This window comes from Grampus griseus (assembly GCF_964374135.1).
Source record: "Grampus griseus genome assembly, chromosome: 9".
NCBI lineage: Eukaryota > Metazoa > Chordata > Mammalia > Artiodactyla > Delphinidae > Grampus > Grampus griseus.
The window spans coordinates 65,029,337-65,054,664 of record NC_139003.1 but is presented as its reverse complement, the minus strand read 5'-3'; the positions used below and the strand labels follow the sequence as shown (position 1 = coordinate 65,054,664).

The following is a 25,328-nucleotide window of genomic DNA, read 5'->3' as shown; positions in this document are numbered from 1 at the left end:
GGGACTAAGGAGTAGTCTGTCAATCTTTGCCCCTTGGGTGGAAGGCTGCTATAAAGCAAATGAAAAATGAAGCATCATTAAGAATAAATTGTAGGTTTTGAGTATGTTCCTTTATTCTCAAAATGGGTTTTCTTTTTTGAGAATCGTCTCTTTCCATTTGAATTGGCTTGTATTATAAGCTGATTGTGGCATTCTGTTTTCGTCTGAGTCTGCCCAGATGTTCCTTCCATTTACAGGAAAAAAAAATTCTACTTCTAATACAAAGTTCTGTATTTTTAAGTCCCATCTGATGAGTTAGGTTTCAAAGTCCTAGTAAATTTTTCAGAAACTTAAGACTTTTTTTGTTTTAATCTGCATTTTGCTTTCTAATTTGAAAAGAGCTTTTACTGACCTTTTTTATTTTTTTAAATTTGTTTTTAAAGTTTTCTCACGTTTTGCCAATCAGCTAAGTTTTACATTTCAAAGCAGCATCTTCGTGTAAAAGTCATAATCTATCACTCAGTTTTGAAATATATCAATAGCTTTATTTTCACTTTTTGTTATCACTGATTATTATTACAGATGGATAAGTTTCTTTGGAATTACATTTAATTTGTAAATATAGAAAACTGTATATAAATATAAATTAAATATCACAGTGAGCTGAGGAAATGAAGAGTACACATTTATAATTATGCATGGAAGGGAAGAGATAAAACCTAATCTTTCAACATCATTTTTAAAAGCAACTTTGATTAAAATGCTCATTACATAATAATTCTAAGGTAAATCAAAACAATGGAGTTAATGCATATATTTATTTAAAAACTCAAAAGAGAATAAAACCAAAAGGAACAATTTGTCTATCACACATGGTGTATTTCTCACCTATTTTCATTTGAGGGAAAAAAAATGTTGGCAAAATCATGGCATGGGTAGAAGAGAAGTTAGGTTTTATTAACAAGTAGCTTGAAAAACAGAGTGTTAGGAAAGAATTTCTCAGGCCAGTTATTATAGGAACGTCATTATTATCAAAGTCAAGAATTTGCAGAAGCCATTTCACCTATGTCTCAATATCCAAATGTAGGAGAAAGGAAACATCTTCAAGTAAGCCCTAGAAACTGATGGAAGGCTAATGCCCAGACTCCTGACATAGCAGGAAGGACTGTACAGGGTATGCCAACAAGAAAAAGAGAATAATGAAGACTCTCCAATAGCCCAGGCACCCTGACACAGTATGCCATCCTCCAGATCTTGTCCAAACAGCCAGGGTGTCCTCTTTCCTCTCCAGGTTTATCTCCCTTTCCCCCATCCTCCCAGGCTGAACTACTTGCAGTTGAATTACTGAAAAACCTGACCAACTTTTATTAACACTTTTAGTTTGGGCTCAAGCTTTATTTCCTTAATAGTATTTTCCTGGCTCCTTCAGGCAGCTTGAGTATCTGCACTCCTAGAGCCTTGTGCATATTTTAACTGTCTCTGATGTCATACTCTATTATAAGCTCCTAGCACCAATCATCATGCTGCTGTACAGGAGGTGATCAGAAAATGTCAGGTGGATTCATGAAGGAATCAACAGAGCATTTTAGTTCTACTTAAACTATAGATTGATACAAGATTTTAAAAATTAACACTTTTTAAAAAATAGGTCTTTATTGGAGTATAATTGCTTCACAATACTGTGTTAGTTTCTGTTGCACAACAAAACAAATCAGCCATATGCATACACAAGTCCCCATATCCCCTCCCTCTGGAGCCTCCCTCCCATCCTCCCTACCCCCACCCAGGTCACTGCAAAGCAGCAAGCAGATCTCACTGTGCTACGCTGCTGCTTCCCACCAGCAAACTTTTTTATATTCGGTAGTATATATATGTCGATGTTACTCTCACTTCACCCCAGCTTAGCCCTCCCAGCCCATGTCCTCAAGTCCAGCTTTTGACAAAATTCAACACCCATTTATGATAAAAACTCTCCAGAAAATGGGCATAGAGGGAACCTACCTCAACATAATAAAGGCCATATATGACAAACCCACAGCAAGCATCATACTCAATGGTGAAAAACTGAAAGCATTTCCACTAAGATCAGGAACAAGACAAAGATGTCCACTCTCACGACTCTTATTCAACATAGTTTTGGAAGTCCTAGCCACAGTAATCAGAGAAGAAAAATAAATAAAAGGAATACAAATTAGAAAAGAAGAAGTAAAATAGTCACTGTTTGCTGATGACCTGATACTATACGTAGAAAATCCTAAAGATGCCACCAGAAAACTACTAGAACTAATCAATGAATTTGGTAAAGTTGCAGGATCCAAAATTAATGCACAGAAATCTCTGGCATTCCTATACACCAACAACGAAAAATCAGAAAGAGAATTTAAGGAAACACTCCCATTTACCACTGCAACAAAAATAATAAAATACCTAGGAATAAACCTGCCTAAGGAGGTGAAAAACTTGTACTCAGAAAACTATAAAACACTGATGAAAGAAATCAATGATGACCTAAACAGATGGAGAAATTAACACTTTTTAATAAACACTCAGTTATTATGATAAATCGATGCTTATCTTTAGAGTATCACATTCTTTTTTAGAAAACATATTATGAAACATAAAAACTAGCTGTAATTTTTACAAGAAAAAGTATAAGTGATTCCAATGTTAACTTTTATTCATTCAAATGCTGTTACAGATTTTAAAAAGATGCAGGATTCTCAGTTACCCTGTGCAAATTGTTGGCTTATTAGTTTTCATCATACTGAAATTTAACAAGCGTGTAGGATTTTTGTCGCAAAGGCTCTGAGGCCAAATTACAGGTCACTTTATAAGAACTGTGTTCTCACCGTAACTTGGAAATATTTCTTAGAGGGAACATTGTTTAAATTCCAAAAATTTCTTGACACAAAATGTCATCTATCAATCAGAAAAACTAAATGCTGTTTCTAGGTTCTGAATTACCCAAGAATGGACAATTGCAAAGGGAAGCTACAAAAATTTTCATGTGTGTAAAGTTGAGTCTATATTTGGAGAGAAAATGATTATTTTATATCTTCATAATGGGTGAAACAGAGTTAAGAGTGTTATCCTAGCCATATTTATTGACATGTGATCTTTTGTTTCACATTATTTTGGCTTATGCTTATCATCATCACAAATTTTACATTTCAGTGTGGTTATCCACTGGTATTTTTTAGAACTTTTTCAGGGCCAAGATGGAAAGAAATGTCATACAGTAGATTTACAGGAGGTGAAGGTCTCTTTAAATACTTTTGAGCTGTTCCACTATGCACTGATTTAAGAATTGGATGACCTAAAGCTGTTATTTTCTTCTTTCCATACCTTGAGGGCAGTTTACACCAACAAACAAACTCCACAATCTTTATATCATACCCCATATCTCACAAGTGCTAGTAATATTATATAAGCCCATGCATCACTTTCCACCTGAATGTCATCCCAATTCACCACAGGTGAAGGTCTTAGTGATACTACAGCATCCTAGGCACTATCACATTCTATTTGTCACCAGAAATGGGACCCTGTTGGCATTTAATTTCACTCCCCCCCCAACCCCAATTAGACCCTAAAACAAGGATTTGAGTGCAAGTAGTGTACTGGAAGGTGAGCCCAGGTAGCACACGTAGCATAGTGGAAAAATGAGACAAGAGAAGCAAAGTTGACTAAGAAAATTTACTACTGTGGTCACCTGGAGACTGATCTAACACAGAGTAGTCTCACAGTTCAAACTTATTCAATGAAAACCTGAGGGGGCAGTGGTATTTATCTACAAATTCCCACTAGTCATTGTTTGAAGAATGTTATGGGGGGATGAGAGGCGGGCACTAGTTCCCTTGCATTCCAATCTGCATGGGCAAAGTGGAGAAGCCAGAAAAATTCCTCTGGCAAAGAGATGCACATGCTGATGATTAGAAGAAGGGCTTATGTATCATGGTAGTTCTAGGAGCAAGACTGAGGAGCAGCCAGTAATAGCACTTCTTGACTTAATATAACCCCAAAATATCAAGAGCATGTGTCAAGAAGGCTGATGTCAGCTGCAATGGTGGGAAAATCATTGATCTGTTACTCAGTTTCTAGACCTAAGCCATTTCTGATTCCCAACTGAAAGGGATGGTGGGTACCATTAAGGAAGGATCCTGTAACACCACAGCAGGTATAGCAGGTATTCCCCCAGTCTGCCCCAGAGGGATCCATGATATGTATCTATATAGCTGCACATGGAAGGAAGTGGAAAACAGGTTCTTCAAGGACTGTTAGATACAGGGTTGAGCTGTAATTGATGCTGAGGACCCTTTTTATGGCATAGGAGGTACAGCAGAGAGCATATGACCATGGATCCCTCTCGTCCTACTATATACTTTATCACCCAAAAGCTCCCAAGCTAATAAAATTTTTAATGGCCTCTTAAATGCCCAGCTGAGTCTTCAGTCTGAGGATCATATTCTGAGAGGTTGGGGGCTGGGATGCTGTTCTTCAAGATTCAGTATATACTTTAAACCAAAAGCCATTATATGGTTATATTTTCTCAAAAGCTAGAATATATAGGGCTGGATCCAAGGTATGGGAATAGGGGTAGACTCTCTCATCATCACTCCTACTAAACCACTTGGGGAATGTTTGTTCAACTCTCCCACAGCTTTAGGTTCCACTGGATTAGAGGCACTGGTTTGGGAAGGGGTATGGGATGGAATGCTTCTATCAAGGGACACAGCAAGTGTTTGTTACTAAACCTACAGCTGTGGTCGCCACCTGGACATTTTGGTACCAAATGACAAGCAGGCAAAGAGAAAGTTACTATACTGGGAAGAGTAATGAGACCTGATTATCATAAAGAGATAAGGTTGCTACTAGTAATAGAGGCAGGGAACAATGTGTCTGAAACTTAGATGGCTCTGTTGGATGTCTCTTTCTGCTTCAACATCTCCAGTGGTAACTGTGAATGGACAATAAGCCACGCACAATCAGTTATCACACTGGTAAGGAAAAAACTCACAATTGTGATGCTAGATTGATATAAAGAATTTTAAGATACTGAGAAAAAAATAAGTTTCTAAATTCAATTGAAATTTAAAGAAATTTAATTGTTATCCTTATTACTTTTCAGTATCATTATTATTATGGAATATGATTTTTTAAATTAGAAAATGGGTTATGGATAATGTACAACTAAAATGAGATAAAGGTGTATATACAAATCCACTTTCCTTTAATACCAGAACTTGTTTGAAAAGCTACAGCGTAAGAGTCTTTAATTGAAAAGTGAGAAGTTTAAGCTGTTTGTTAGAGAACATCTATTTCTAATTTCAAAGGTTATTAAAATCAATTGAGGAACTCTGTTTCACTGTATCCTTTCATTCTACTTCATAGCACTCATATTGAACCCCACAGGGCTTGGACAATCACCGCAAGTTGGTTATTATGCAGCAACATTTTAAAGTCTGTTGGCTTACTATGTAGCCATTAAGAAGTTTAATTTTTTTCTAAAGTAATTTTCATATTTCTGATTAAACCTTCCCATGAATTTATTTTTGTGGGACAGGTCAGAGATGTATGATAAAGTAAACTAAGCCTAAGATGAAACCTCATTTAAACCATTATTTTATATTTTATTTTAACTAATTTTCTCCTGTGTGATGCAGTAATTTTTTTTAGATATTCACTTATGTTTTGCTTCCACTGTTATGCTGACTACCTTTTGCGAGTCTCTGCAGATACCTTCTCCATCTTTTTCCACCCTGTTCTGTGTCCCAGGGTGCTGAACCCAGGAGGCATCAATGATTCCCTTGCCAACAGGCTTAGGCTTCAGCCAATGAAACAAAGCCAGGAGATGAGAGTGAGTAGGGAGAGTCACATATTCATTCTTTCATATTTCATGTGACATCACCTCTGGTTGTTTGTGGTCTGCTGACACACCACTTTTTCTATAAACTTCCTTCTCCAGGATCTGATCATTGTTACCTCCCTGGCCTCTTTCAACCTAGGTCCAGTAACATCACTCTGATTGTTAGTTGCACGGACATAGAGTATCACCCCTTGATTTTTCTAAACCATGCTCTCCCCATCGTAAAGAGTCATTTTACTAAACTCTCCTTCTTGGCCAAGTTGAACCCACATGTGTGTCTTACCAGGACCCTGACTGATGTAATTACTGTAAGTATATTTCTCTTCCCTACAACAAAAATCTAGAAAAGTTATAAAACCAATAATTGCTTTTGAATTCATAACTTATAATTACTGCATTTAACTCCCTTAGACACAGACTCCTTCACTTATAAATCCAAGATGGATGACTGAAGTTTTTCCTTTACAAACAATATACTTTTTTTCCTACTTTCTCACATCATTTTTATGTTCAATTTACCTTGAGCTCCTTTTTTGTGCTTCTCTCCTCCCATCCTCTACTTCCTCCAAGTGAACCAAGGATCTATACATACTGTATTTTCTCATTACATCAGCCCTCTCTCCAGCTAAAGCCTAGAATGACAAACTCTTTGAGTCTGGAAAAATCTTAAGCAGTCTTCAAGTCCTACCTTTAACCAGTGCTCAAATGAACACGATCAGTTATCTACTGGACGTTTTACCAAGTTATCTGACTTAATATCCTCAATTAATGTCTATTTTCCATCTGGCTTGCTACTTTTCTTGAATGATGAATGGTAGCACGATCCTTATCAAACGAGAAACTGTGTTCATCCCCAACTTCTCAATTTTTTCTTTCTCTGACATTTAATAATAATGGCTATTATAATGATAGCACCAAGCATGTATTGATTACCCTTTATATCCAGGCTCTAAAATCAGTATGCCACTTAAATTATTTTATGTAACATTTACAATAACAGCTAATATTTATTAGGAAATTATATTTATCAGATACCACACTAAGAGTTTAATTTGTATTAGTTCAATCTTCATAACATCATTTTGATGTTAAATATTATCTCCATTTTTCCCAGGTGATACTGAAGCACAGTGAGTTATATAATTTCCTAAAGTTAACACAGATCATAGCTGGCATAACTTGAACGCAGGTAGTTTGAATTCAAAAATCATGCTATTAACCACCACATTTTCTTTTTTCTAACTCTGTATGGGAGAAATATTATCCAATTTCACCGGTGAGAGAACTGATTTCCAAAGATACTTAATTAACTTGCCCGAGATTATACAACTAGTCAGAGGGGAACATAGGTGCAACATACAATTCTTCTTCCAAAATTCCCGGAAACATAACTTTCATTAAAATTTGCTCGTAAGCCCTCCAGAATTTTTTTCTTCTAAAATGTCCCACAAACGTCACTATTTGAACAAATTTGAATGAAAAAATAATATTTAAGGGCTATTTTTTAAATAAAAATTGTGTGTACAACTTATGTTCCCCAGATACCATAAGCACTATGATTTTACAGCTAGGAAGAGGAGCAGCAAGGATTACAACTTAGACTGTCTCACAGCAAAGCCCAGCTCTTTTACCTATTTTATGTTATTAACAAATCGTATAGAAGATAACTCTTTAAATTTCCCCTATTTCCTCTCCATTTTGATAGCACTATTGCCTCATGACTTCCCTTTTGAATTACCCCAGTAACGTCATAATTGTTCTTCCTTCTTCCTTCCTCATCTCTCCCGACTCACCACCCACACTATTTTTTTAAATGGTTTTTCTATAATCAAAATTCAATTGTAGGGAGAGAATATTTGTATAGCATGTATCTGATAGGGGACTAGTATCCAAAATATATAAAGAACCCTTACAACTCAACAATTAAAAGATAAATGACCCAATTAAAGCATGGACATAAGATTGGAAAAGATACTTTTCCAAAGATGATGTAAAAACAGCCAAGAAGCACATGAAATGATGATCAATATCATTAGTTATTCTGAAAATGCAAATCAAAACCACACGGAGACACCACTTTACACCCACTGAGATGTCTGTAATCAAGAGGATGGACAATAACAAGTGTCAGCGATAATGTGGAAATATAGGAATCTTCATACATTGCTGGTGGGGATGAAAAATGGTGCAGATACTTTGGAAAGAGTTTCATTTTTTCAATAATTAAACCTAGAGTTATATTACCCAGCTATCCTGCTTTTCAGTAAAGACGCAAAAGAATTGAAAATATATACTCACAAAAAACTGTACACAGATGTTCACAGCAGCATTATTCGTAATAGTCGAAAGCTAGAAACAACCCGAATGTCCATTAATTAATAAATGGATAGACAAAATGTAATATATGCATAAAATGGAATATTATTCAGCTTTAAGAGGAATGAAGTACAACATGAATGAACCTTGAAAACACTATTCTCAGTGAAATAAGTCATTCACAAACAGACACATATTGTACAATTCTATTTATATGAAATGTCCAGAAAAAGCAAATCCATAGAGCCAGAAAGTAGATTAGTGCTTGCCAGGGGCCAAGGGGAGGGAAGAACTGGAAGTGAATGTTAATGGATATGAGGTTTCTTTTGGGCCAAGCCTTTTACTATAACTATTATAATATGTTAGATTATATTACATATACTATATTAGTCAAAATAGACTTAGCAATGCTGTAGGAAAGAACCACAGTAAAATCTAAGTAGCCTAACACAATCAAAAGTTAATTTCTCATTAATGCTGCAAGAAAGATCTCATATTTAATATCATTTACTAGAGAGACTTCAACTCATCAAACCACTGGTGAAATGTTAGCTCTATCAAACAGGGAGTAAAAGGAAAGACAGAACTGTTCTAATGATCCTTCCATTGATAGCATCCTCAGTAAAATATATATTTACAATATAGGCTATATTTTTGCCATTTGTTTTTTTCTTTTTAAAAAAATTCTTTAACAGATAAATTTACTTAAAGTCCTGAAAATTCACTGCTCTTTAATGACCTATAATGGCTTTTGTCTTCCTCGTTTAAAGATGTTTTTATGCCTAATTAAAGAAAAAACAAGCATCTCTCATGCAGTTAATTTTCATATCATTTTATGACCACAAGAAATAAAATTAAATTTTGTAGTCAACAGCCTAATTTTTGTGGTTTAGTAATAAAAGTTTAGCTGTAATGGAAATATGTAGGGATTTACCTTATAAATAATCAAATGATCAAAATAATTTATAAGGACATAAAATAATTTAAGGACATTATTTTTTAACATAAAGAAATTCATATTTTGTTACTCTTATATATACCTAGTCAGTTAAGACATTACTTGTTAAGCTTCAAAAGTATTCAAAAGTCCTCAGCAGTAGCTCAAATTTCAAATTTGCTATATTTCAAAAAATTTTAATTATATAATGAGACAGATTTTGAAGATAAGCAATACATTCTTAACAGTAGGATCAGTTTCTTGGGTAGACAAAATATGGATTGGCCTATATGATATAGCTTGAGAATGTCTCTCCAAGGACACTCCTACTTGCTACTCTGTCTTAAATTCCAATTAAAGATTCAGTCACTCAAATATTTTTTGATTATGTACCACACTTTGTTCAAAGACTTGAGAATTCAACAGAGAACAAAAATGAAGACCTTGTCCATTTTCCTGAAACCGTAGTCATTCATTATCACCTTGATAAGGTTTGCCATATATATTCATTCTGCCTATACTATTATTATTATTATTTTTTTTTTTTTTTGCGGTACGCCGGCCTCTCACTGTTGTGGCCTCTCCCCGTTGCGGAGCACAGGCTCCGGACGCGCAGGCTCAGCGGCCATGGCTCACGGGCCCAGCTGCTCTGCGGCATGTGGGATCTTCCCGGACCGGGGCACAAACTCGTGTCCCCTGCATCGGCAGGTGGACTCCCAACCACTGTGCCACCAGGGAAGCCCTCTGCCTATACTATTATTAACTCAATAATTTTCTTTAAAGTGATTTATTTTACTTACATCTATAAAAGAAAGAAAAGATATCAGTTCAATACATTTTAAACAGGTAGCATTTGCTCTTAATAGACTGTAATTGTAAAGAAATTAATACAAGGAAAACAAAACAACTTTATTAATTAATAGATTCCATTTGGTAATGGCTATGACCCTGATGATTCTGAACTTGTGGAATGCTCTCTCCTTATTTAAAGGGGGAAATCAGAAACTGTTTGAGAAGTCTTAAAGGCTACAAAAAAAACTGGAACTTTTCACATAATCAGAAGAATCACTGAGTGATTTACTTTTTAATACGATGTCTCAACACTCAAATTATCATCACTTTGGAGAACAATTTAATCTCCACTAAAGTGGGTTCCTTGGCTCTATGGATTTGTCCTCCTGTGAAATCTTTTTCTTAAATACAAAATATTCTGTATAGATTACTTGTATTGTGAAAGTAACTCTGTATTTTAAGTGACCTCATAGGATAGGAAGTCTTCTGAGGTATTAAGACTCTTGAGTAGATTATAATGGAAGAGACCCACTGTGCTCAGGCCTCAAACCTCTGAGATTCTAATAAACGGGAAAAGTGGAAAGAGTTCAAAAGTAAGGAGAAGGCAGATTTAACTTTCTTCACAACTTTGCCTTTGAATCAGCTAGAAAGTCAAGATAGGGCAAATAGTAATTCTCATTTTCAATTTATAAAATGGTTTAGTTCAGTGAGTAATTAATAAATTCTTAAATAATTAATATATTCCCAAATTAAACTTCACTTTAATTACTTAACTGAGGTGTAACAAATATTACACCTGTGTGTTGTAAGTTTATTATCTCATTTGAGAAAACAATAAGTCCAAGCTGAAATTATTATTAAGGGAAAAAAAAACTGTCATTGGTGTGCTGGACAGTCTTTGTTTGCCCAACTAGAGATTACTCCTTATTTATTATCTCCACCCTACTCTGTATTCTGGATGACTGAACTTGTGTGGATTACATTAACAAGTTCCCTTGTCCTCTGACATTCTATTCAATTGGGTAAGCCCCAGAAGGAGGTTAGAGGGAAGGAGGAAAATGAAGTCTGAATGTGTTTTTTCTTCGACTTCCTTCCTGTGGGGTGAAATGGGTTGGCAAGCCCCTTGACTAAAGATCTCCGCTCCTGTCAAGGAATTCCTCTCATAACAGCCCTTTCTGTCTTTTTTCTCCTTCTGTTCTAAGGGTGGTAGTAGTGCCATCATTCACTAGTCTCAAGGTACAGCACTACTTCTTGCGGTTTCCCTATTCTTTGTCCACATAGTTTTAAAAAACAGTCATTTTATTAAACACTCCTCAAAACACCCAATTTGAATTTATCACTTTTTTTTTCCTCCTAGGCCCCTGACTACCTCAAACAGTCATTTATCTTCTCAAGAACTTTGATGGTTTGGGGCCAACTATTCACCACATAGAATTAATCTTTAATAAGAAGACCTAGTTCTTTTGTTTTTTTGGTTTGTTTTTTTTCTTGGCCATGCCACCCGGCATGTGGGATCTTAGTTCCCCAACCAGGGATCAAACCTGCGCCCCCTGCATTGGAACCATGGAGTCTTAACCACTGGACTACCACAGAAGTCCCAAGAAGACCTAGTTTTAAAATGACATTTTCTTGTAATTATTTTATATTTCAGAGGAAACAGACATTCTGCATTATCATTTAACATTTGAGTTATTGTCCTCTATTCCATTACATCTTACAGTCTTTAGGGAGAAAAAGGTTGTAGACTAAAATACAAAATTTCAAAAATAGCTAAAATGTTATATTATCTGATTGAAAATACGTATTAAAATAAAAATATGTTTTCTCTTGTAAGAGATACGTTTTTAAATTTTAATGACTGGTTTTGGCTACCGTGGAGTAGCTAGGAACAGATTTGAACTCCTATTGTGAATACAATAAAAACTGGAAAAAATTCTAAATTTAAAAAAGAACAATTTTTAGGCACTGAAAAGCTACCACCCAGGGCTATCTATGATCCTTGAGAGAAGTGAGGAAGATAAGGTGAGCCCTGCACTCACTGGCTTTTTCACTGAGGCATTTTCCAAACTGTTGTTAGCCAGGAAAATAGAGCCCAATCAGAGAGTACAGTCTCACTGGGTGAAGAAAACAAAGATCAGAGTTCAGGATTACATAGTCAGTGGGATTTGAGGATCAGAATACTAAAGAGAAAGAGGCCAACGCAAGGAGGCCAAAAATATGCATTAAAATTTCCCTCTGGGACTTCCCTGGTGGCACAGTGGTTAAGAATCCACCTGCCAATGCAGGTGACACAGGTTTGAGCCCTGGTCCGGGAAGATACCACATGCTGCGGAGCAACTAAGTCCGTGCACCCTAACTACTGAGCCTGTGCTCTAGAGCGCGCAAGCCGCAACTACAGAGTCAGTGTGCCACAACTACTGAAGCCTGCATGCCTAGAGCCTGTGCTCTGCAGCAAGAGAAGCCACCGCAATGAGAAGCCCACGCACTGCAATGAAGAGTAGCCCCGCTCGCCGCAAGTAGATAAAGCCCGTGTACAGAAACGAAGGCCCAATGCAGCCAAAAATAAATAAATAAATTTATTTAAAAAAATATATATACCTCTGGTCACTGGCCAATACATAAGGTTTGCATGTTTATTATGAAACACTGGGAGATATACCAGAGAATAGCTGTTGTGATACTGAAAGGTTGATTAGAGATTTTAGAAGCTGCACAGACTGGATTTTGGGCCCACTAGAACAGAAAGTCCATCACAAACAGGACTTTTAGTCTAGGAAGGTCAGCCTTACAAGTGAGGACAAAAAACCAGGAGTAAGAATATAACCAGCATAGATCAGGGCCACACGTCCTTAAATTAAGTCATTCAAAGTAGGTGCTGGTAATTTACTGCTTGCCAGAGCAAAATATGACAAAATCTAGAAGAGTATATAATATAATCAAGAACTCCCACATATAAGAATTCACACTGTTTAACATAAAATTAAAAATTACTAAGCAAGCAAAAACAACAACAGAAACAACAGGTAATCACTTATATTCGAGATGTAAAATAGTCAATAGGTCCAGACCCAGATATAATCAAGGAAATGGAGTTGCAGAAAAAGACTTCAGAATTACTGTGAATAATATAATAAAGGGGGAGACAGACCTTCACATGGGGGAAGAGTAAGCCATGGAGATCACCTTCCTCCCCACAAATACATCAGAAATACATCTACATGTGGAACAACTTCTACAGAACACCTACTGAACCCTGGCAGAAGAACTCAGACCTCCCAAAAGGCAAGAAACTCCCCACGTACCTGGGTAGGGCAAAAGAAAAAACTGGGGCAAAAGAAAAAACTGAGACAAAAGAATAGGGACGGGACCTGCACCAGTGGGAGGGAGCTGTGAAGGAGGAAAGGTTTCCACACACTAAGAAGCCCCTTAGTGGGCGGAGACTGCTGGGGGCGGGGGCGCGGAGATTCGGAGCCAGGTAGTAGAGCGCAGCAACAGGGGTGCAGAGGGCAAAGCGGAGAGATTCCCGCACAGAGGATCGGTGCCAACCAGCACTCACCAGCCCGAGAGGCTTGTCCGCTCACCCGCCAGGGCAGGCGGGGTCTGGGAGCTGAGGCGCGGGCTTTGGAGGTCGGATCCCAGGGAGAGGACTGGGGTTGGCGGCGTGAAGACAGCCTGAAGGGGCTAGTGCACCACAGCTAGCTGGGAGGGAATCCGGGGAAAAGTCTGGACCTGCCTAAAAGTCAAGAGACTTTTTCTTGCCTCTTTGTTTCGCAGTACATGAGGAGAGGGGATTAAGGGCTCAGCTTAAAGGAGCTCCACAGATGGGCGCGAGCCGCGGCTATCAGCGTGGACCCCAGAGACAGGCATGGGACGCTAAGGCTGCTGCTGCAGCCACCAAGAAGCCTGTGTGCGAGCACAGGTCACTCTCCACACCTCCCCTCCCAGGAGCCTGTGCAGCCCGCCACTGCCAGGGTCCTGGGATCCAGAGACAACTTCCCTGGGAGAACGAACGGCGCGCAGCAGGCTGGTGCAACGTCACACCGGCCTCTACAGCCGCAGGATCACCCCACATCCGTACCCCTCCCTCCCCCCAGCCTAAGTGAGCCAGAGACCCCGAAGCAGTGGCTCCTTTAAACCCGTCCTGTCTGAGCAAAGAACACACGCCCTCAGGTGACCTACACGCACAGGCGGGGCCAAATCCAAAGGTGAACCCCAGGAGCTGTGCAAACAAAGAAGAGAAAGGGAAATCTCTCCCAGCAGCCTCAGGAGCAGCGGATTAAATCTCCACAATCAACTTGATGTACCCTGCATCTATGGAATAACTGAATACAAAAAGAATCATCCCAAATTGAGACAGTGGACTTTGGGAGCAATGATATATATATTTTTTTCCTTTTCTCTTTTTGTGAGTGTGTATGTGTTGGCTTCTGCATGTGATTTTGTCCGTATAGCTTTGCTTTTACCATTTTTCCTAAGGTTCTGTCCGTCCGTTTTTTTGGGGTTTTTTTAATACAGTTTTTAGTGCTTGGTATCACTGGTGGATTTGTTTTTTCGTTTGGTTCCTCTCTTCATTCTTTATTTCTTTTTGTAAAATTACTTTAAATTTTTTTTTTAATTTTTAATTATTATTTTTAAATTTAATACCTTTATTTTATTCTATTTATTTATTTTCTCTTTTTTTCTTTCTTTTTTTCTCCCTTTTATTCTGAGCCATGTGGATGACAGGGTCTTGGTGCTATGGCCAGGCATCAGACCTATACCTCTGAGGTGGGAGAGCCGAGTTCACGACATTAGACCACCAGAGACCTCCCAGCTCCAGGTAATATCAAACGGCAAAAATCTCCCAGAGACCTCCATCTCAATGCTAAGACCCAGCTCCGCTCAACGGCCAGCAAACTACAGTGCTGGACACCCCATGCCAAACAACTAGCAAGACAGGAACACAACCCCACCCACTAGCAGAAAAGCTGCCTAAAATAATAAGGTCACACACACCCCAAAATACACCACTGGATGCGGACCTGCCCACAAGAAACACAACATCCAGCCTCATGCACCAAAACACAGGCACCAGTCCCCTACACCAGGAAGCCTACACAACCCACTGAACCAACCTTAGCCACTGGGGACAGACATCAAAAACAACGGGAACTACGAACCTGCAGCCTGCGAAAAGGAGACCCCAAACACAGTAAGTTAAGCAAAATGAGAAGACAGATACACACAGCACATGAAGGAGCAAAGTAAAAACCCACCAGACCAAACAAATGAAGAGGAAATAGGCAGTCTACCTAAAAAGGAATTCAGAATAATGATAGGAAAGATGATCCAAAATCTTGGAAATAGAAAGGAGAAAATACAAGAAATGTTTAACAAGGACCTAGAAGAACTAAAAAGCAAACAAACAATGAGGAACAACACAATAAATGAAATTAAAAATTGTCTAGAAGGAATCAATAGCAGAATAACTGAGGCAGAAGAATGGACAAGTGACTTGGAAGATAAAATAGTGGAAATAATTACCACAGAGCAGAATAAACAAAAAAGAATGAAAAGAATTGAGGACAGTCTCAGAGACCTCTGGGACACCATTAAACGCACCAACATTCGAATTATAGGGGTCCCAGAAGAAGAAGAGAAAAAGAAAGGGACTGAGAAAATATTTGAAGAGATTATAGTTGAAAACTTCCCTAATATGGGAAAGGAAATAGTTAATCAAGTCCCGGAAGCACAGAGAGTCCCATACAGGATAAATCCAAGGAGAAACATGCCAAGACACATATTAATCAAACTATCAAAAATTAAACACAAAGACAAAATATTAAAAGCAGCAAAGCAAAAACAACAAATAACATACAAGGGAATCCCCATAAGGTTAACAGCTGATCTTTCAGCAAAACTCTGCAAGCCAGAAGGGAGTTGCAGGACGCATTTTAAGTGATGAAAGGGAAAAACCTACAACCAAGATTACTCTACGCAGCAAGGATCTCGTTCAGATTCGACAGAGAAATTAAACCTTTACATAAAAGCAAAAGTTAAGAGAATTCAGCACCACCAAACCAGCTCTACAACAAATGCTAGAGGAACTTCTCTAGGCAGGAAACACAAGAGAAGGAAAGGACCTACAATAACAAACTCAAAACAATTAAGAAAATGTTAATAGGAACATACATATCGATAATTACCTTAAATATAAATGGATTATATGCTACAACCAAAAGACATAGACTGGCTGAATGGATACATAAACAAGAACCACATATATGCTGTCTAAAAGAGACCCACTTCAGTCCTAGGGACACATACAGACTGAAAGTGAGGGGATGGAAAAAGATATTCCATGCAAATGGAAATCCAAAGAAAGCTGGAGTAGCAATTCTCATATCAGACAAAAGAGACTTTAAAATAAAGGCTATTACAAGAGACAAAGAAGGACACTACATAATGATCAAGGAATCAATCCAAGAAGAAGATATAAAAATTGTAAATATTTATGCACCCAACAGAGAAGCACCTCAATACATAAAACAAATGCTAACAGCCAAAAAAGGGGAAATCGACAGTAACACAATCATAGTAGGGGACTTTACACCCCACTTTCACGAATGGATAGATCATTCAAAATGAAAACAAATAAGGAAACACAAGCTTTAAATGATACATTAAACAAGATGGACTTAATTGATATTTATAGGACATTCCATCCAAAAACAACAGAATACACTTTCTTCTCAAGTGCTCATGGAACATTCTCCAGGATAGATCATATCTTGGGTCACAAATCAAGCCTTAGTAAATTTACGAAAGTTGAAATCGTATCAAGTATCTTTTCTGACCACAATGCTATGGGACTGGATATCAATTACAGGAAAAAATCAGCAAAAAATACAAACACATGGAGGCTAAACAATACACTACTTAATAACCAAGAGATCACTGAAGAAATCGAAGAGGAAATCAAAAAATATCTAGAAACAAATGACAATGAAAACACGATGATCCAAAACCTACGGGATGCAGCAAAAGCAGTCCAAAGAGGGAAGTTTATAGCAATACAAGCCTACCTTAAGAAACAAGATACATCTCAAATAAAGAACCTAACCTTACACCAAAAGAAATAGAGGAAGAACAAAAAACCCCAAAGTTAGCAGAAGGAAAGAAATCATAAAGAACAAATCAGAAATAAATGAAAAAGAAATGAAGGTAACAATAGCAAAGATCAATAAAACTAAAAGCTGGTTCTTTGAGAAGATAAACAAAATTGATAAACCATTAGCCAGACTCATCAAGAAAAAAAGGGAGAAGACTCAAATCAATAGAACTAGGAATGAAAAAGGACAAGTAACAATTGATACTGCAGAAATACAAAGGGCCATGAGAGATTACTACAAGAAACTATATGCCAATAAAATGGACAACCTGGAAGAAATGGACAAATTCTTAGAAAAGCACAACCTTCCCAGAATGAACCAGGAAGAAGTAGAAAATATAAACAGACCAATCACAAGCACTGAAATTGAAACTGGGACTCAAAATCTTCCAACAAACAAAAGCCCAGGACCAGATGGCTTCACAGGTGAATTCTACCAAACATTTAGAGAAGAGCTAACACCTATCCTTCTCAAACTCCTCCAAAATACTCCCAAACTCATTCTACAAGGCGACCATCACCCTGAAACCAAAACCAGACAAAGATGTCACAAATAGGGGCTTCCCTGGTGGCGCAGTGGTTGAGAGTCCACCTGCCGATGCAGGGGACACGGGTTCATGGCCCGGTCCAGGAAGATCCCACATGCCGCGGAGCAGCTGGGCCCGTGAGCCATGGCCGCTGAGCCTGCGCGTTTGGAGCCTGTGCTCCGCAACGGGAGAGGCCACAACAGTGAGAGACCCGCGTACCGAAAAACAAACAAAAAAAAAGATGTAACAAATAAAAAAACTACAGGCCAATATCACTGATGAACATAGATGAAAAATCCTCAACAAAACACTGGCAATCAGAATCCAACAGGATGTTAAAGGATCATACACCATGATCAAGTGGGATTTATCTCAGGAATGCAAGGATTCTTCAATATACACAAATCAATCAATGTGATACACCATATTAACAAACTGAAGAAGAAAAACCATATGATAATCTCAATAGATGCAGAAAAGCTTTCACCAAAATTCAACACCCCTTTACGATAAAAACCCTCCAGAAAGTAGGCATAGAGGGACTTACCTAACACAATAAAAGCTATATATGACAAACCCACAGCCAACATCTTTCTCAATGGTAAAACACTGAAACCATTTCTACTAAGGTTTCTATTAAACCTTCTACTAAGGTCAGGAACAAGACAAGGTTGCCCACTCTCACCACTATTATTTAACATTGTTTTGGAAGTTTTAGCCACAGCAATCAGAGAAGAAAAAGAAATAAAAGGAATCCAAATCAGAAAAGAAGAAGTAAAGCTGTCACTGTTTGCAGATGACATGATACTATACATAGAGAATCCTAAAGATGCTATCAGAAAACTACTAGAGCTAATCAATGAATTTGGTAAAGTAGCAGGATACAAAATAAATGCACAAAAATCCTTCCATTCCTATACACTAATGATGACAAATCTGAAAGAGAAATTAAGGAAACACTCCCATTTACCACTGCAACAAAAAGAACAAAATACCTAGGAATAAACCTACCTAAGGAGACAAAAGACCTGTATGCAGAAAACTGTAAGACACTGATGAATGAAATTAAAGATGATACAAAAGACAGAGAGATATATCATGTTCTTGGTTTGGAAGAAGCAACATTGTCAAAATGAATATACTACCCAAAGCAATCTACAGATTCAGTGCAATCCCTATCAAACTACCACTGGCATTTTTCACAGAACTAAACAAAAAATTTCACAATTTGTATGGAAACACAAAAGACCCTAATAGCCAAAGCAATCTTGAGAACAAAAAACAGAGCTGGAGGAATCAGGCTTCCTGACTTCAGAGTATACTACAAGGCTACAGTAATCAAGACAGTATGGTCCTGGCACAAAAACAGAAATACAGATCAACGGAACAGGATAGAAAGCCCAGAGATAAACCCACGCACATATGGTCACCTTATCTTTGATAAAGGAGGCAAGAATATACAGTGGAGAAAAGACAGCCTCTTCAAGAAATGGTGCTGGGAAAACTGGACAGCTACATGTAAAAGAATGAAATTAGAACACTCCCTGACACCATACACAAAAATAACCTCAAAATGGATTAAAGACCTAAATGTAAGGCCAGACACCATCAAACTCTTAGAGGAAAACATAGGCAGAACACTCTATGACATAAATCCCAGCAAGATCCTTTTTGACCCACCTCCTAGAGAAATGGAAATAAAAACAAAAATAAACAAATCTGACCTAATGAAACTCAAAAGCTTTTGCACAGCAAAGGAAACCATAAACAAGGTGAAAAGAGAATCCTCAGAATCGGAGAAAATATTTGCAAATCAAGCAACTGAAAAAGGATTAATTTCCAAAATTTACAAGCAGCTCATGCAGCTCAATATCAAAAAGCACACAACCCAATCCAAAAATAGGCAGAAGACTTAAATAGACATTTCTCCAAAGAAGATATACAGATGCCCACACACACATGAAAGAATGCTCCACAACATTAATCATTACAGAAATACAAATCAAAACTACAATGAGATATCACCTCACACCAGTCAGAATGGCCATCATCATAAAATCTAGAAACAAATGCTCGAGAGGGTGTGGAGAAAAGGGAACACTCTTGCACTGTTGGTGGGAATGTAAATTGATACAGCCACTATGGAGGACAGTATGGAGGTTCCTTAAAAAACTAAAAATAGAACTACCATATGACTCAGCAATCCCACTACTGGGCATGTACCCTGAGAAAACCATAATTCAAAAAGAGTCGTGTACCACAATGTTCTTTGCAGCTCTATTTACAATAGCCAGGAGATGGAAGCAACCTAAGTGTCTATCGACAGATGAATGGATAAAGAAGATGTGGCACATATATACAATGGAATATTACTCAGCCATAAAAAGAAACGAAATTGAGTTATCTGTAGTGAGGTGGATGGACCTAGAGACTGTCATACAGAGTGAAGTCAGAAAGGGAAAAACAAATGCCTTATGCTAACACATATATATGGAATCTAAAAGAAAAGTGGTTCTGAAGAACCCAGGGGCAGGACAGGAATAAAGTTGCAGAACTAGAGAATGGACTTGAGGACATGGGGAGGGGGAAGGGTAAGCTGGGATGAAGTGAGAGAGTGGCAATGGACATATATACACTACCAAATGTAAAACAGATAGCTAGTGGGAAGCAGCCACATAGCACAGGGAGATCAGCTCGGTGCTTTGTGACCACCTAGAGGCGTGGGGTAGGGAGGGTGGGAGGGAGATGCAAGAGGGAGGAGATATGGGGATATATGTATACGTATAGCTGATTCACTTTGTTATAAAGCAGAAACTAACAGACCATTGTAAAGCAACTATACTCCATGAAAGATGTTAATACTTATATATATTAAAGTTAGTGGGAAATAATAAGGAAACGAATGAAAAATGAATGATTTTTGCAGAGGTTTAAAATCTATAAAAAATATCCTGGGCTTCCCTCGTGGTGCAGTGGTTGAGAGTCCGCCTGCCGATGCAGGGTACACGGGTTCGTGCCCCGGTCTGGGAAGATCCCACATGCTGCGGAGCGGCTGCGCCCGTGAGCCATGGCCACTGAGCCTGCGCGTCAGGAGCCTGTGCTCCGCAACGGGAGAAGCCACAACAGTGAGAGGCCCACGTACCGCAAACAAACAAACAAACAAAAATCCTAATGGACATTTTAGGACAATGGAACAGCAAAATATAGTATCTGAATTAATAACTTATCGAATAATTGTAACAGCACACTGACCGGAAGAGAAGACAAGTTCAGTGAATGTAGAGATAAAACGTAAGTAAAACCCAGGAAAAGTGTGGGGACCCTCTGTAAGACTGTGGACCTCAGAAGTCTCCTTCTCACACTAGTTTAGGTCTGCCTCCCACAATTCATCAAAGTGACATTTAAGTGTCCCTACCAGTCTCTAGCTACAGCAGCTCCTGCTCCTGTAAGCAGAAAATCTATTTTATCTATGATTCTTTATATTTGCTTATCTCTCCAGATTTTGCATGGTGGTTTGCCTGGTAACCTCAGTTCTCCAATAAGCCCAAGATAAGTCATTGATTTTCAGATTATTTTTCATGATTTTTCTTATGAGTGATGACTTCTAATTTCCTTGCATGTCAGAGTTGAAACTGGAAATCTGCATACATTTTTAAATAAACTTTTTATTTTAGAATATTAATATACATTTTTCAGAATTTATCTCTTAATCCAAAACCAAAATGTCCCTAATACCAAATAAGGAGACATTTTTCAGAATGTCCCTGTTTCTCTTTCTTTTTCTTTCTTTCTTTTCTTTTTTTTTTTTTGACAGGTTCAGTCTCCTCCAAAGGAAATGCTATGTCTGTAACTGGTCCTTGCATGTGTCTCAACTGCAGTTTCATAGATGACAATCTTCTCAATAATGGCACTGGATCAATTGGACTACACATATTTATCTTTAAAAGAACCTGGACCTGTATTTTATACCACATACAAAATTACTCAGATATTGGTCATAGACTTATGTGAAAGCTAAACAACGAAGCCTCTACATAAATAAAAATAAAATACATCCATGCAGTAGCCATAAAAATACTGACATTTGTTAAAATTAATAACTGTTCAGTAAACTAAATTTTCAAGAGAATGAAGGTAAGATAAAACTGAGAGAAAATAACCTCAATACATATGTATCAACAAAACATACAAAGAATTCCTATTAAATGAGAAAAAGAACATTCAATTGTTAATGGGTAAGATTTAAACAAAACTTCCTAAAAGAGAATATCAAAATAGACAATAAATATATAAAAAGATCCTCAAAGTATTAGTTTTCAGAGGACTGCAAGATAAAACCACTCCATAACCACCAGAATAGCTAAAATGAAAAAGACCAAAAAAGGATGTGTGAGGGTGTGGAGCAAATAGAAGTTTTACTGTTATCACCAATTTGGGAAAATATTTGCCTTTTCCTACAAATGCCATACATAATTATAATCCTTGACCTACCAATTCCTACACAGTAATTAAAAAAGACTTATTACTGATACACACAACATGTATGAATCTGACAAACTTAATGCTGAGTGAAATAAGCCAGACACAAAAGAGTACATGACGTATGAGCCTATTTACAGGAAGTTCAAAAAGAAACTAATATGGTGATAAAATCAGGATACTGGTATGTGTGTGGTGGGGATTACTGTCTGGGTAGGGACACGAGGGAATCTTCAGGGAGGTCTAGAATGTTTTATATCTTGATTAGGGTAGTGGTTACACGAGTGAATCAACACATACAATTTTATCAAGCTATATATTTAAGATCTGAGCACTTTAGTTTGTGTAAGTTATATCTCTATTTTTTAAAAAGACGTATTCTCCTCTCCCATCCAAATGAACTCAATATAAGGTTGAAATCTTTGCTCCTCACACAATCAACCTTTTGTCCTGATGCAAGGACCAAACAGCAATGTTACCTTCAAAATATAAACATATTTTCCTTTAAAATTTAATTGTTAATATATTTTTCATAATAATAATAAGCTTCCTTTTGATTGTTCATGTTTTAAAAAACTGAATCAGCCTGCTGCCAAGTATATACAGAATCATCTAGTCCAATGTTTTTGTGAAATATTGAGTAGTGGGAATGTGAGACTAATCAAAGATCTAAAGCAAACATATTTTTAGGGTTGAATGGACGTTTCTGCTGCAAATTGTCTCCCAAGTAAAATGTCTAATTTGGGGGTCCCTTCATTGTCTAGTGACGATCCTTGAATTAAGAACAAAAGACTATACCTACCAGTTAACGCTTTATATATAGTTTTCCTTAGGTTTGCAGAATATTTGCTTAGTACTAGTCAGTCAATTCCAGTTAAACCATTTAGCAATAATGTAACAAACCAGGAATCTAGAGATATGGAACCGGGGAAAGTTTACACTAGTTTAACAGAAATATAATCTGTACGTAATATCAAGTATCTTTTGGGGCATTTGTATTAATGACGGATCAGCCATTTGGGAGTGATTATAGCAGAAAGCTCCTTGTATTAGGAATCTGGCATCAACACTATTTAATCATGGAGCACTGGCCGAAGCTCTGGGTCTCAACTTACTTCTACATATAAAATAAAGGGTTATTTCTAAAGTTCTTCCACTCTATTGCCTAAGAGAAAGTCCCACAATAACTTTTTCATATACTATATTATGACTTTCTCCATACTAGTCACTTACATATGTGAACTTACTAGAAATTTAATCATTTTTTGCACTTTATATATAGATCAGTGCTTTGCTAACTATGAGGAAAAGAGAGCCATTTTGATATATGTGGCAGTACTACTTTAAGAAAACGTCATGGTATGCATTAGATCTTCATTCTCTCTCCCCTTTTCATTATGTAGCATGAAAATATTCTATATCTTGATTAACGTAGAGATTGACTACACTATGCTCATCGCTGCATACTGTACCTGATTATAGAAATACTCATCTGAATCATCTGAAAATACTCATCTTATTCATCTGTAATGTTCTCTCAATCCTATATCAAAAATTGTACCCAGGCAAGTTGGGAGGGCCTTGTTATATAATCAGGTCCCGCCCACCCAAATATAAAAGATACAATAAACAAGACAACAAACTGTTAAATATTTTCTACCTTTGTAAAAACAAATATACCTTTACAATTTTTTTTTAATGTGGTAAAGGAACAGTAAAATGCACAGCACAGTTTCAAAATTAATTTACTTTCTTGCCAAAAACACCGTGACGCAAGGGGGGGTTGCAACTCCGTGGGGACGCTGCATTCTAGGCAAGAGCTCCCCGAGACTTAACCTCCAGAGAAACAACCTAGGACAAGAGACACCCTTGACTACTAGTGTGAACCTCTCTCTGACCTGAAGCTTCTCTTCCAAAACACAACCAAAGGGCTTCCTTGGTGGTGCAGTGGTTGAGAGTCCGCCTGCCGATGCAGGGGACACGGGTTCGTGCCCTGGTCCGGGAAGATCCCACATGCCGCGGAGCGGCTGGGCCCGTGAGCCATGGCCGCTGAGCCTGCGCGTCCGGAGCCTGTGCTCCGCAACGGGAGAGGTCGCAACAGTGAGAGGCCCGCGTACCGCAAAAAAAAAAAAAAAAAACACAACCAAAGTGTAACCAGGGATATTAGGGCCAGAGCAAAGAGCCTCGACATCAGGTTACATTTGCCTACAGGCAAAAGACCTAGATACCTTTATTTTTAGGAAAATTTGACATGTGACCATTATCCTCTCGCTAATATTTGGGCCAATATTAAATTGTCTAGTGTCCTTTGTCTCCAAAAGGTAAGGCAAAAGGTGGTCACTAGGGATACAAAAAGTTAGAGCTGAGGCCTTGGGACCATCAAACATACCTAAAAGTAGCTGGGGAGAAGTCCTGCTTCTCCACCCCGGGTTATGACAACACCCATACTTAGCAGGAAGCAGTTACAGTAAACAACCTGTGCCCATCAGCGCCCCTCAACAATGAGAAGCAGGACAAAAGGCAGAGGAGGGATCTGTCACCGGCAAAGTCCATTAACAATTCCCAGGAAATAAAAACAGAATGTGGGCAATAAAGTCAAGTCTAACCTTTTTTTTCTCCTTTGGGCTTAGTCCGGTTTCATTTGCTCACAGGGGTCCGCATGCAGAGTCCACACACCGAGCACTTCTGACCGGAGGTCCCAGGGTCGAGCGTCTGCGCCTGACACCTCAGCTTGGCTGGCTGTGCGCAGAAGGGCCGCGCGCGACCCCACAGTTCAAGATGGCGGTGGTGGGCTGTGCGCAGACGCGCTGCACCGGCACTGCCGGCTGGAGCCCTGAGCAGTACGCCTGCGCCAACCCGCAAGAACTCCGCCCTCTCCCCCGCTGACAAGACCCGTAGAAAGGAGCCCTGCCACGGCGTGTCAGGGAGAGCATGTACTGGGAAAGTAGGAGGTCATACCTCTCCATTCTTTGATCAAAGAATAAAGATTTCCTTTGATTCTGAACAAAAAAAAAAAGAAGGAAGGGAGGGAGGGAAGGAAGAAAAAGAAAAGAAAAAGAAATAAGATTTCTTTTTATGCCACCTGGTCCATGCCTGGAATTCTCTGCCCACTTGATGACCCCCAAGCCCTACCTCCAGGGCTCTTCTTTAAAAGTCTTGGAAGAAACCTGAGGCTGAGGCAAGGTTGTTTTTTTTTTTTTTTGGCTGCACCCCACCGATCGAACCTGTGCCCTCTGCAGTGGAAGCACTGAGTCTTAACCACTGGACTGTGAGACAAGGTTT

General features: G+C 38.2%; 1 protein-coding gene across 1 annotated transcript in view; it reads left to right on the top strand.

Annotated features, from left to right (window-relative positions):
* Positions 1–24,883, top strand: part of VWDE (von Willebrand factor D and EGF domains) — a gene marked incomplete at both ends in the record, with an annotated part of 71,159 nt that extends 46,276 nt beyond the window's left edge. Inside the window, 1 exon segment of the mRNA XM_082661706.1 lies at positions 24,698–24,883. Coding sequence (XP_082517832.1) covers positions 24,698–24,883 — 186 coding nt within the window.
* Positions 24,884–25,328: the final 445 nt, after the last annotated feature.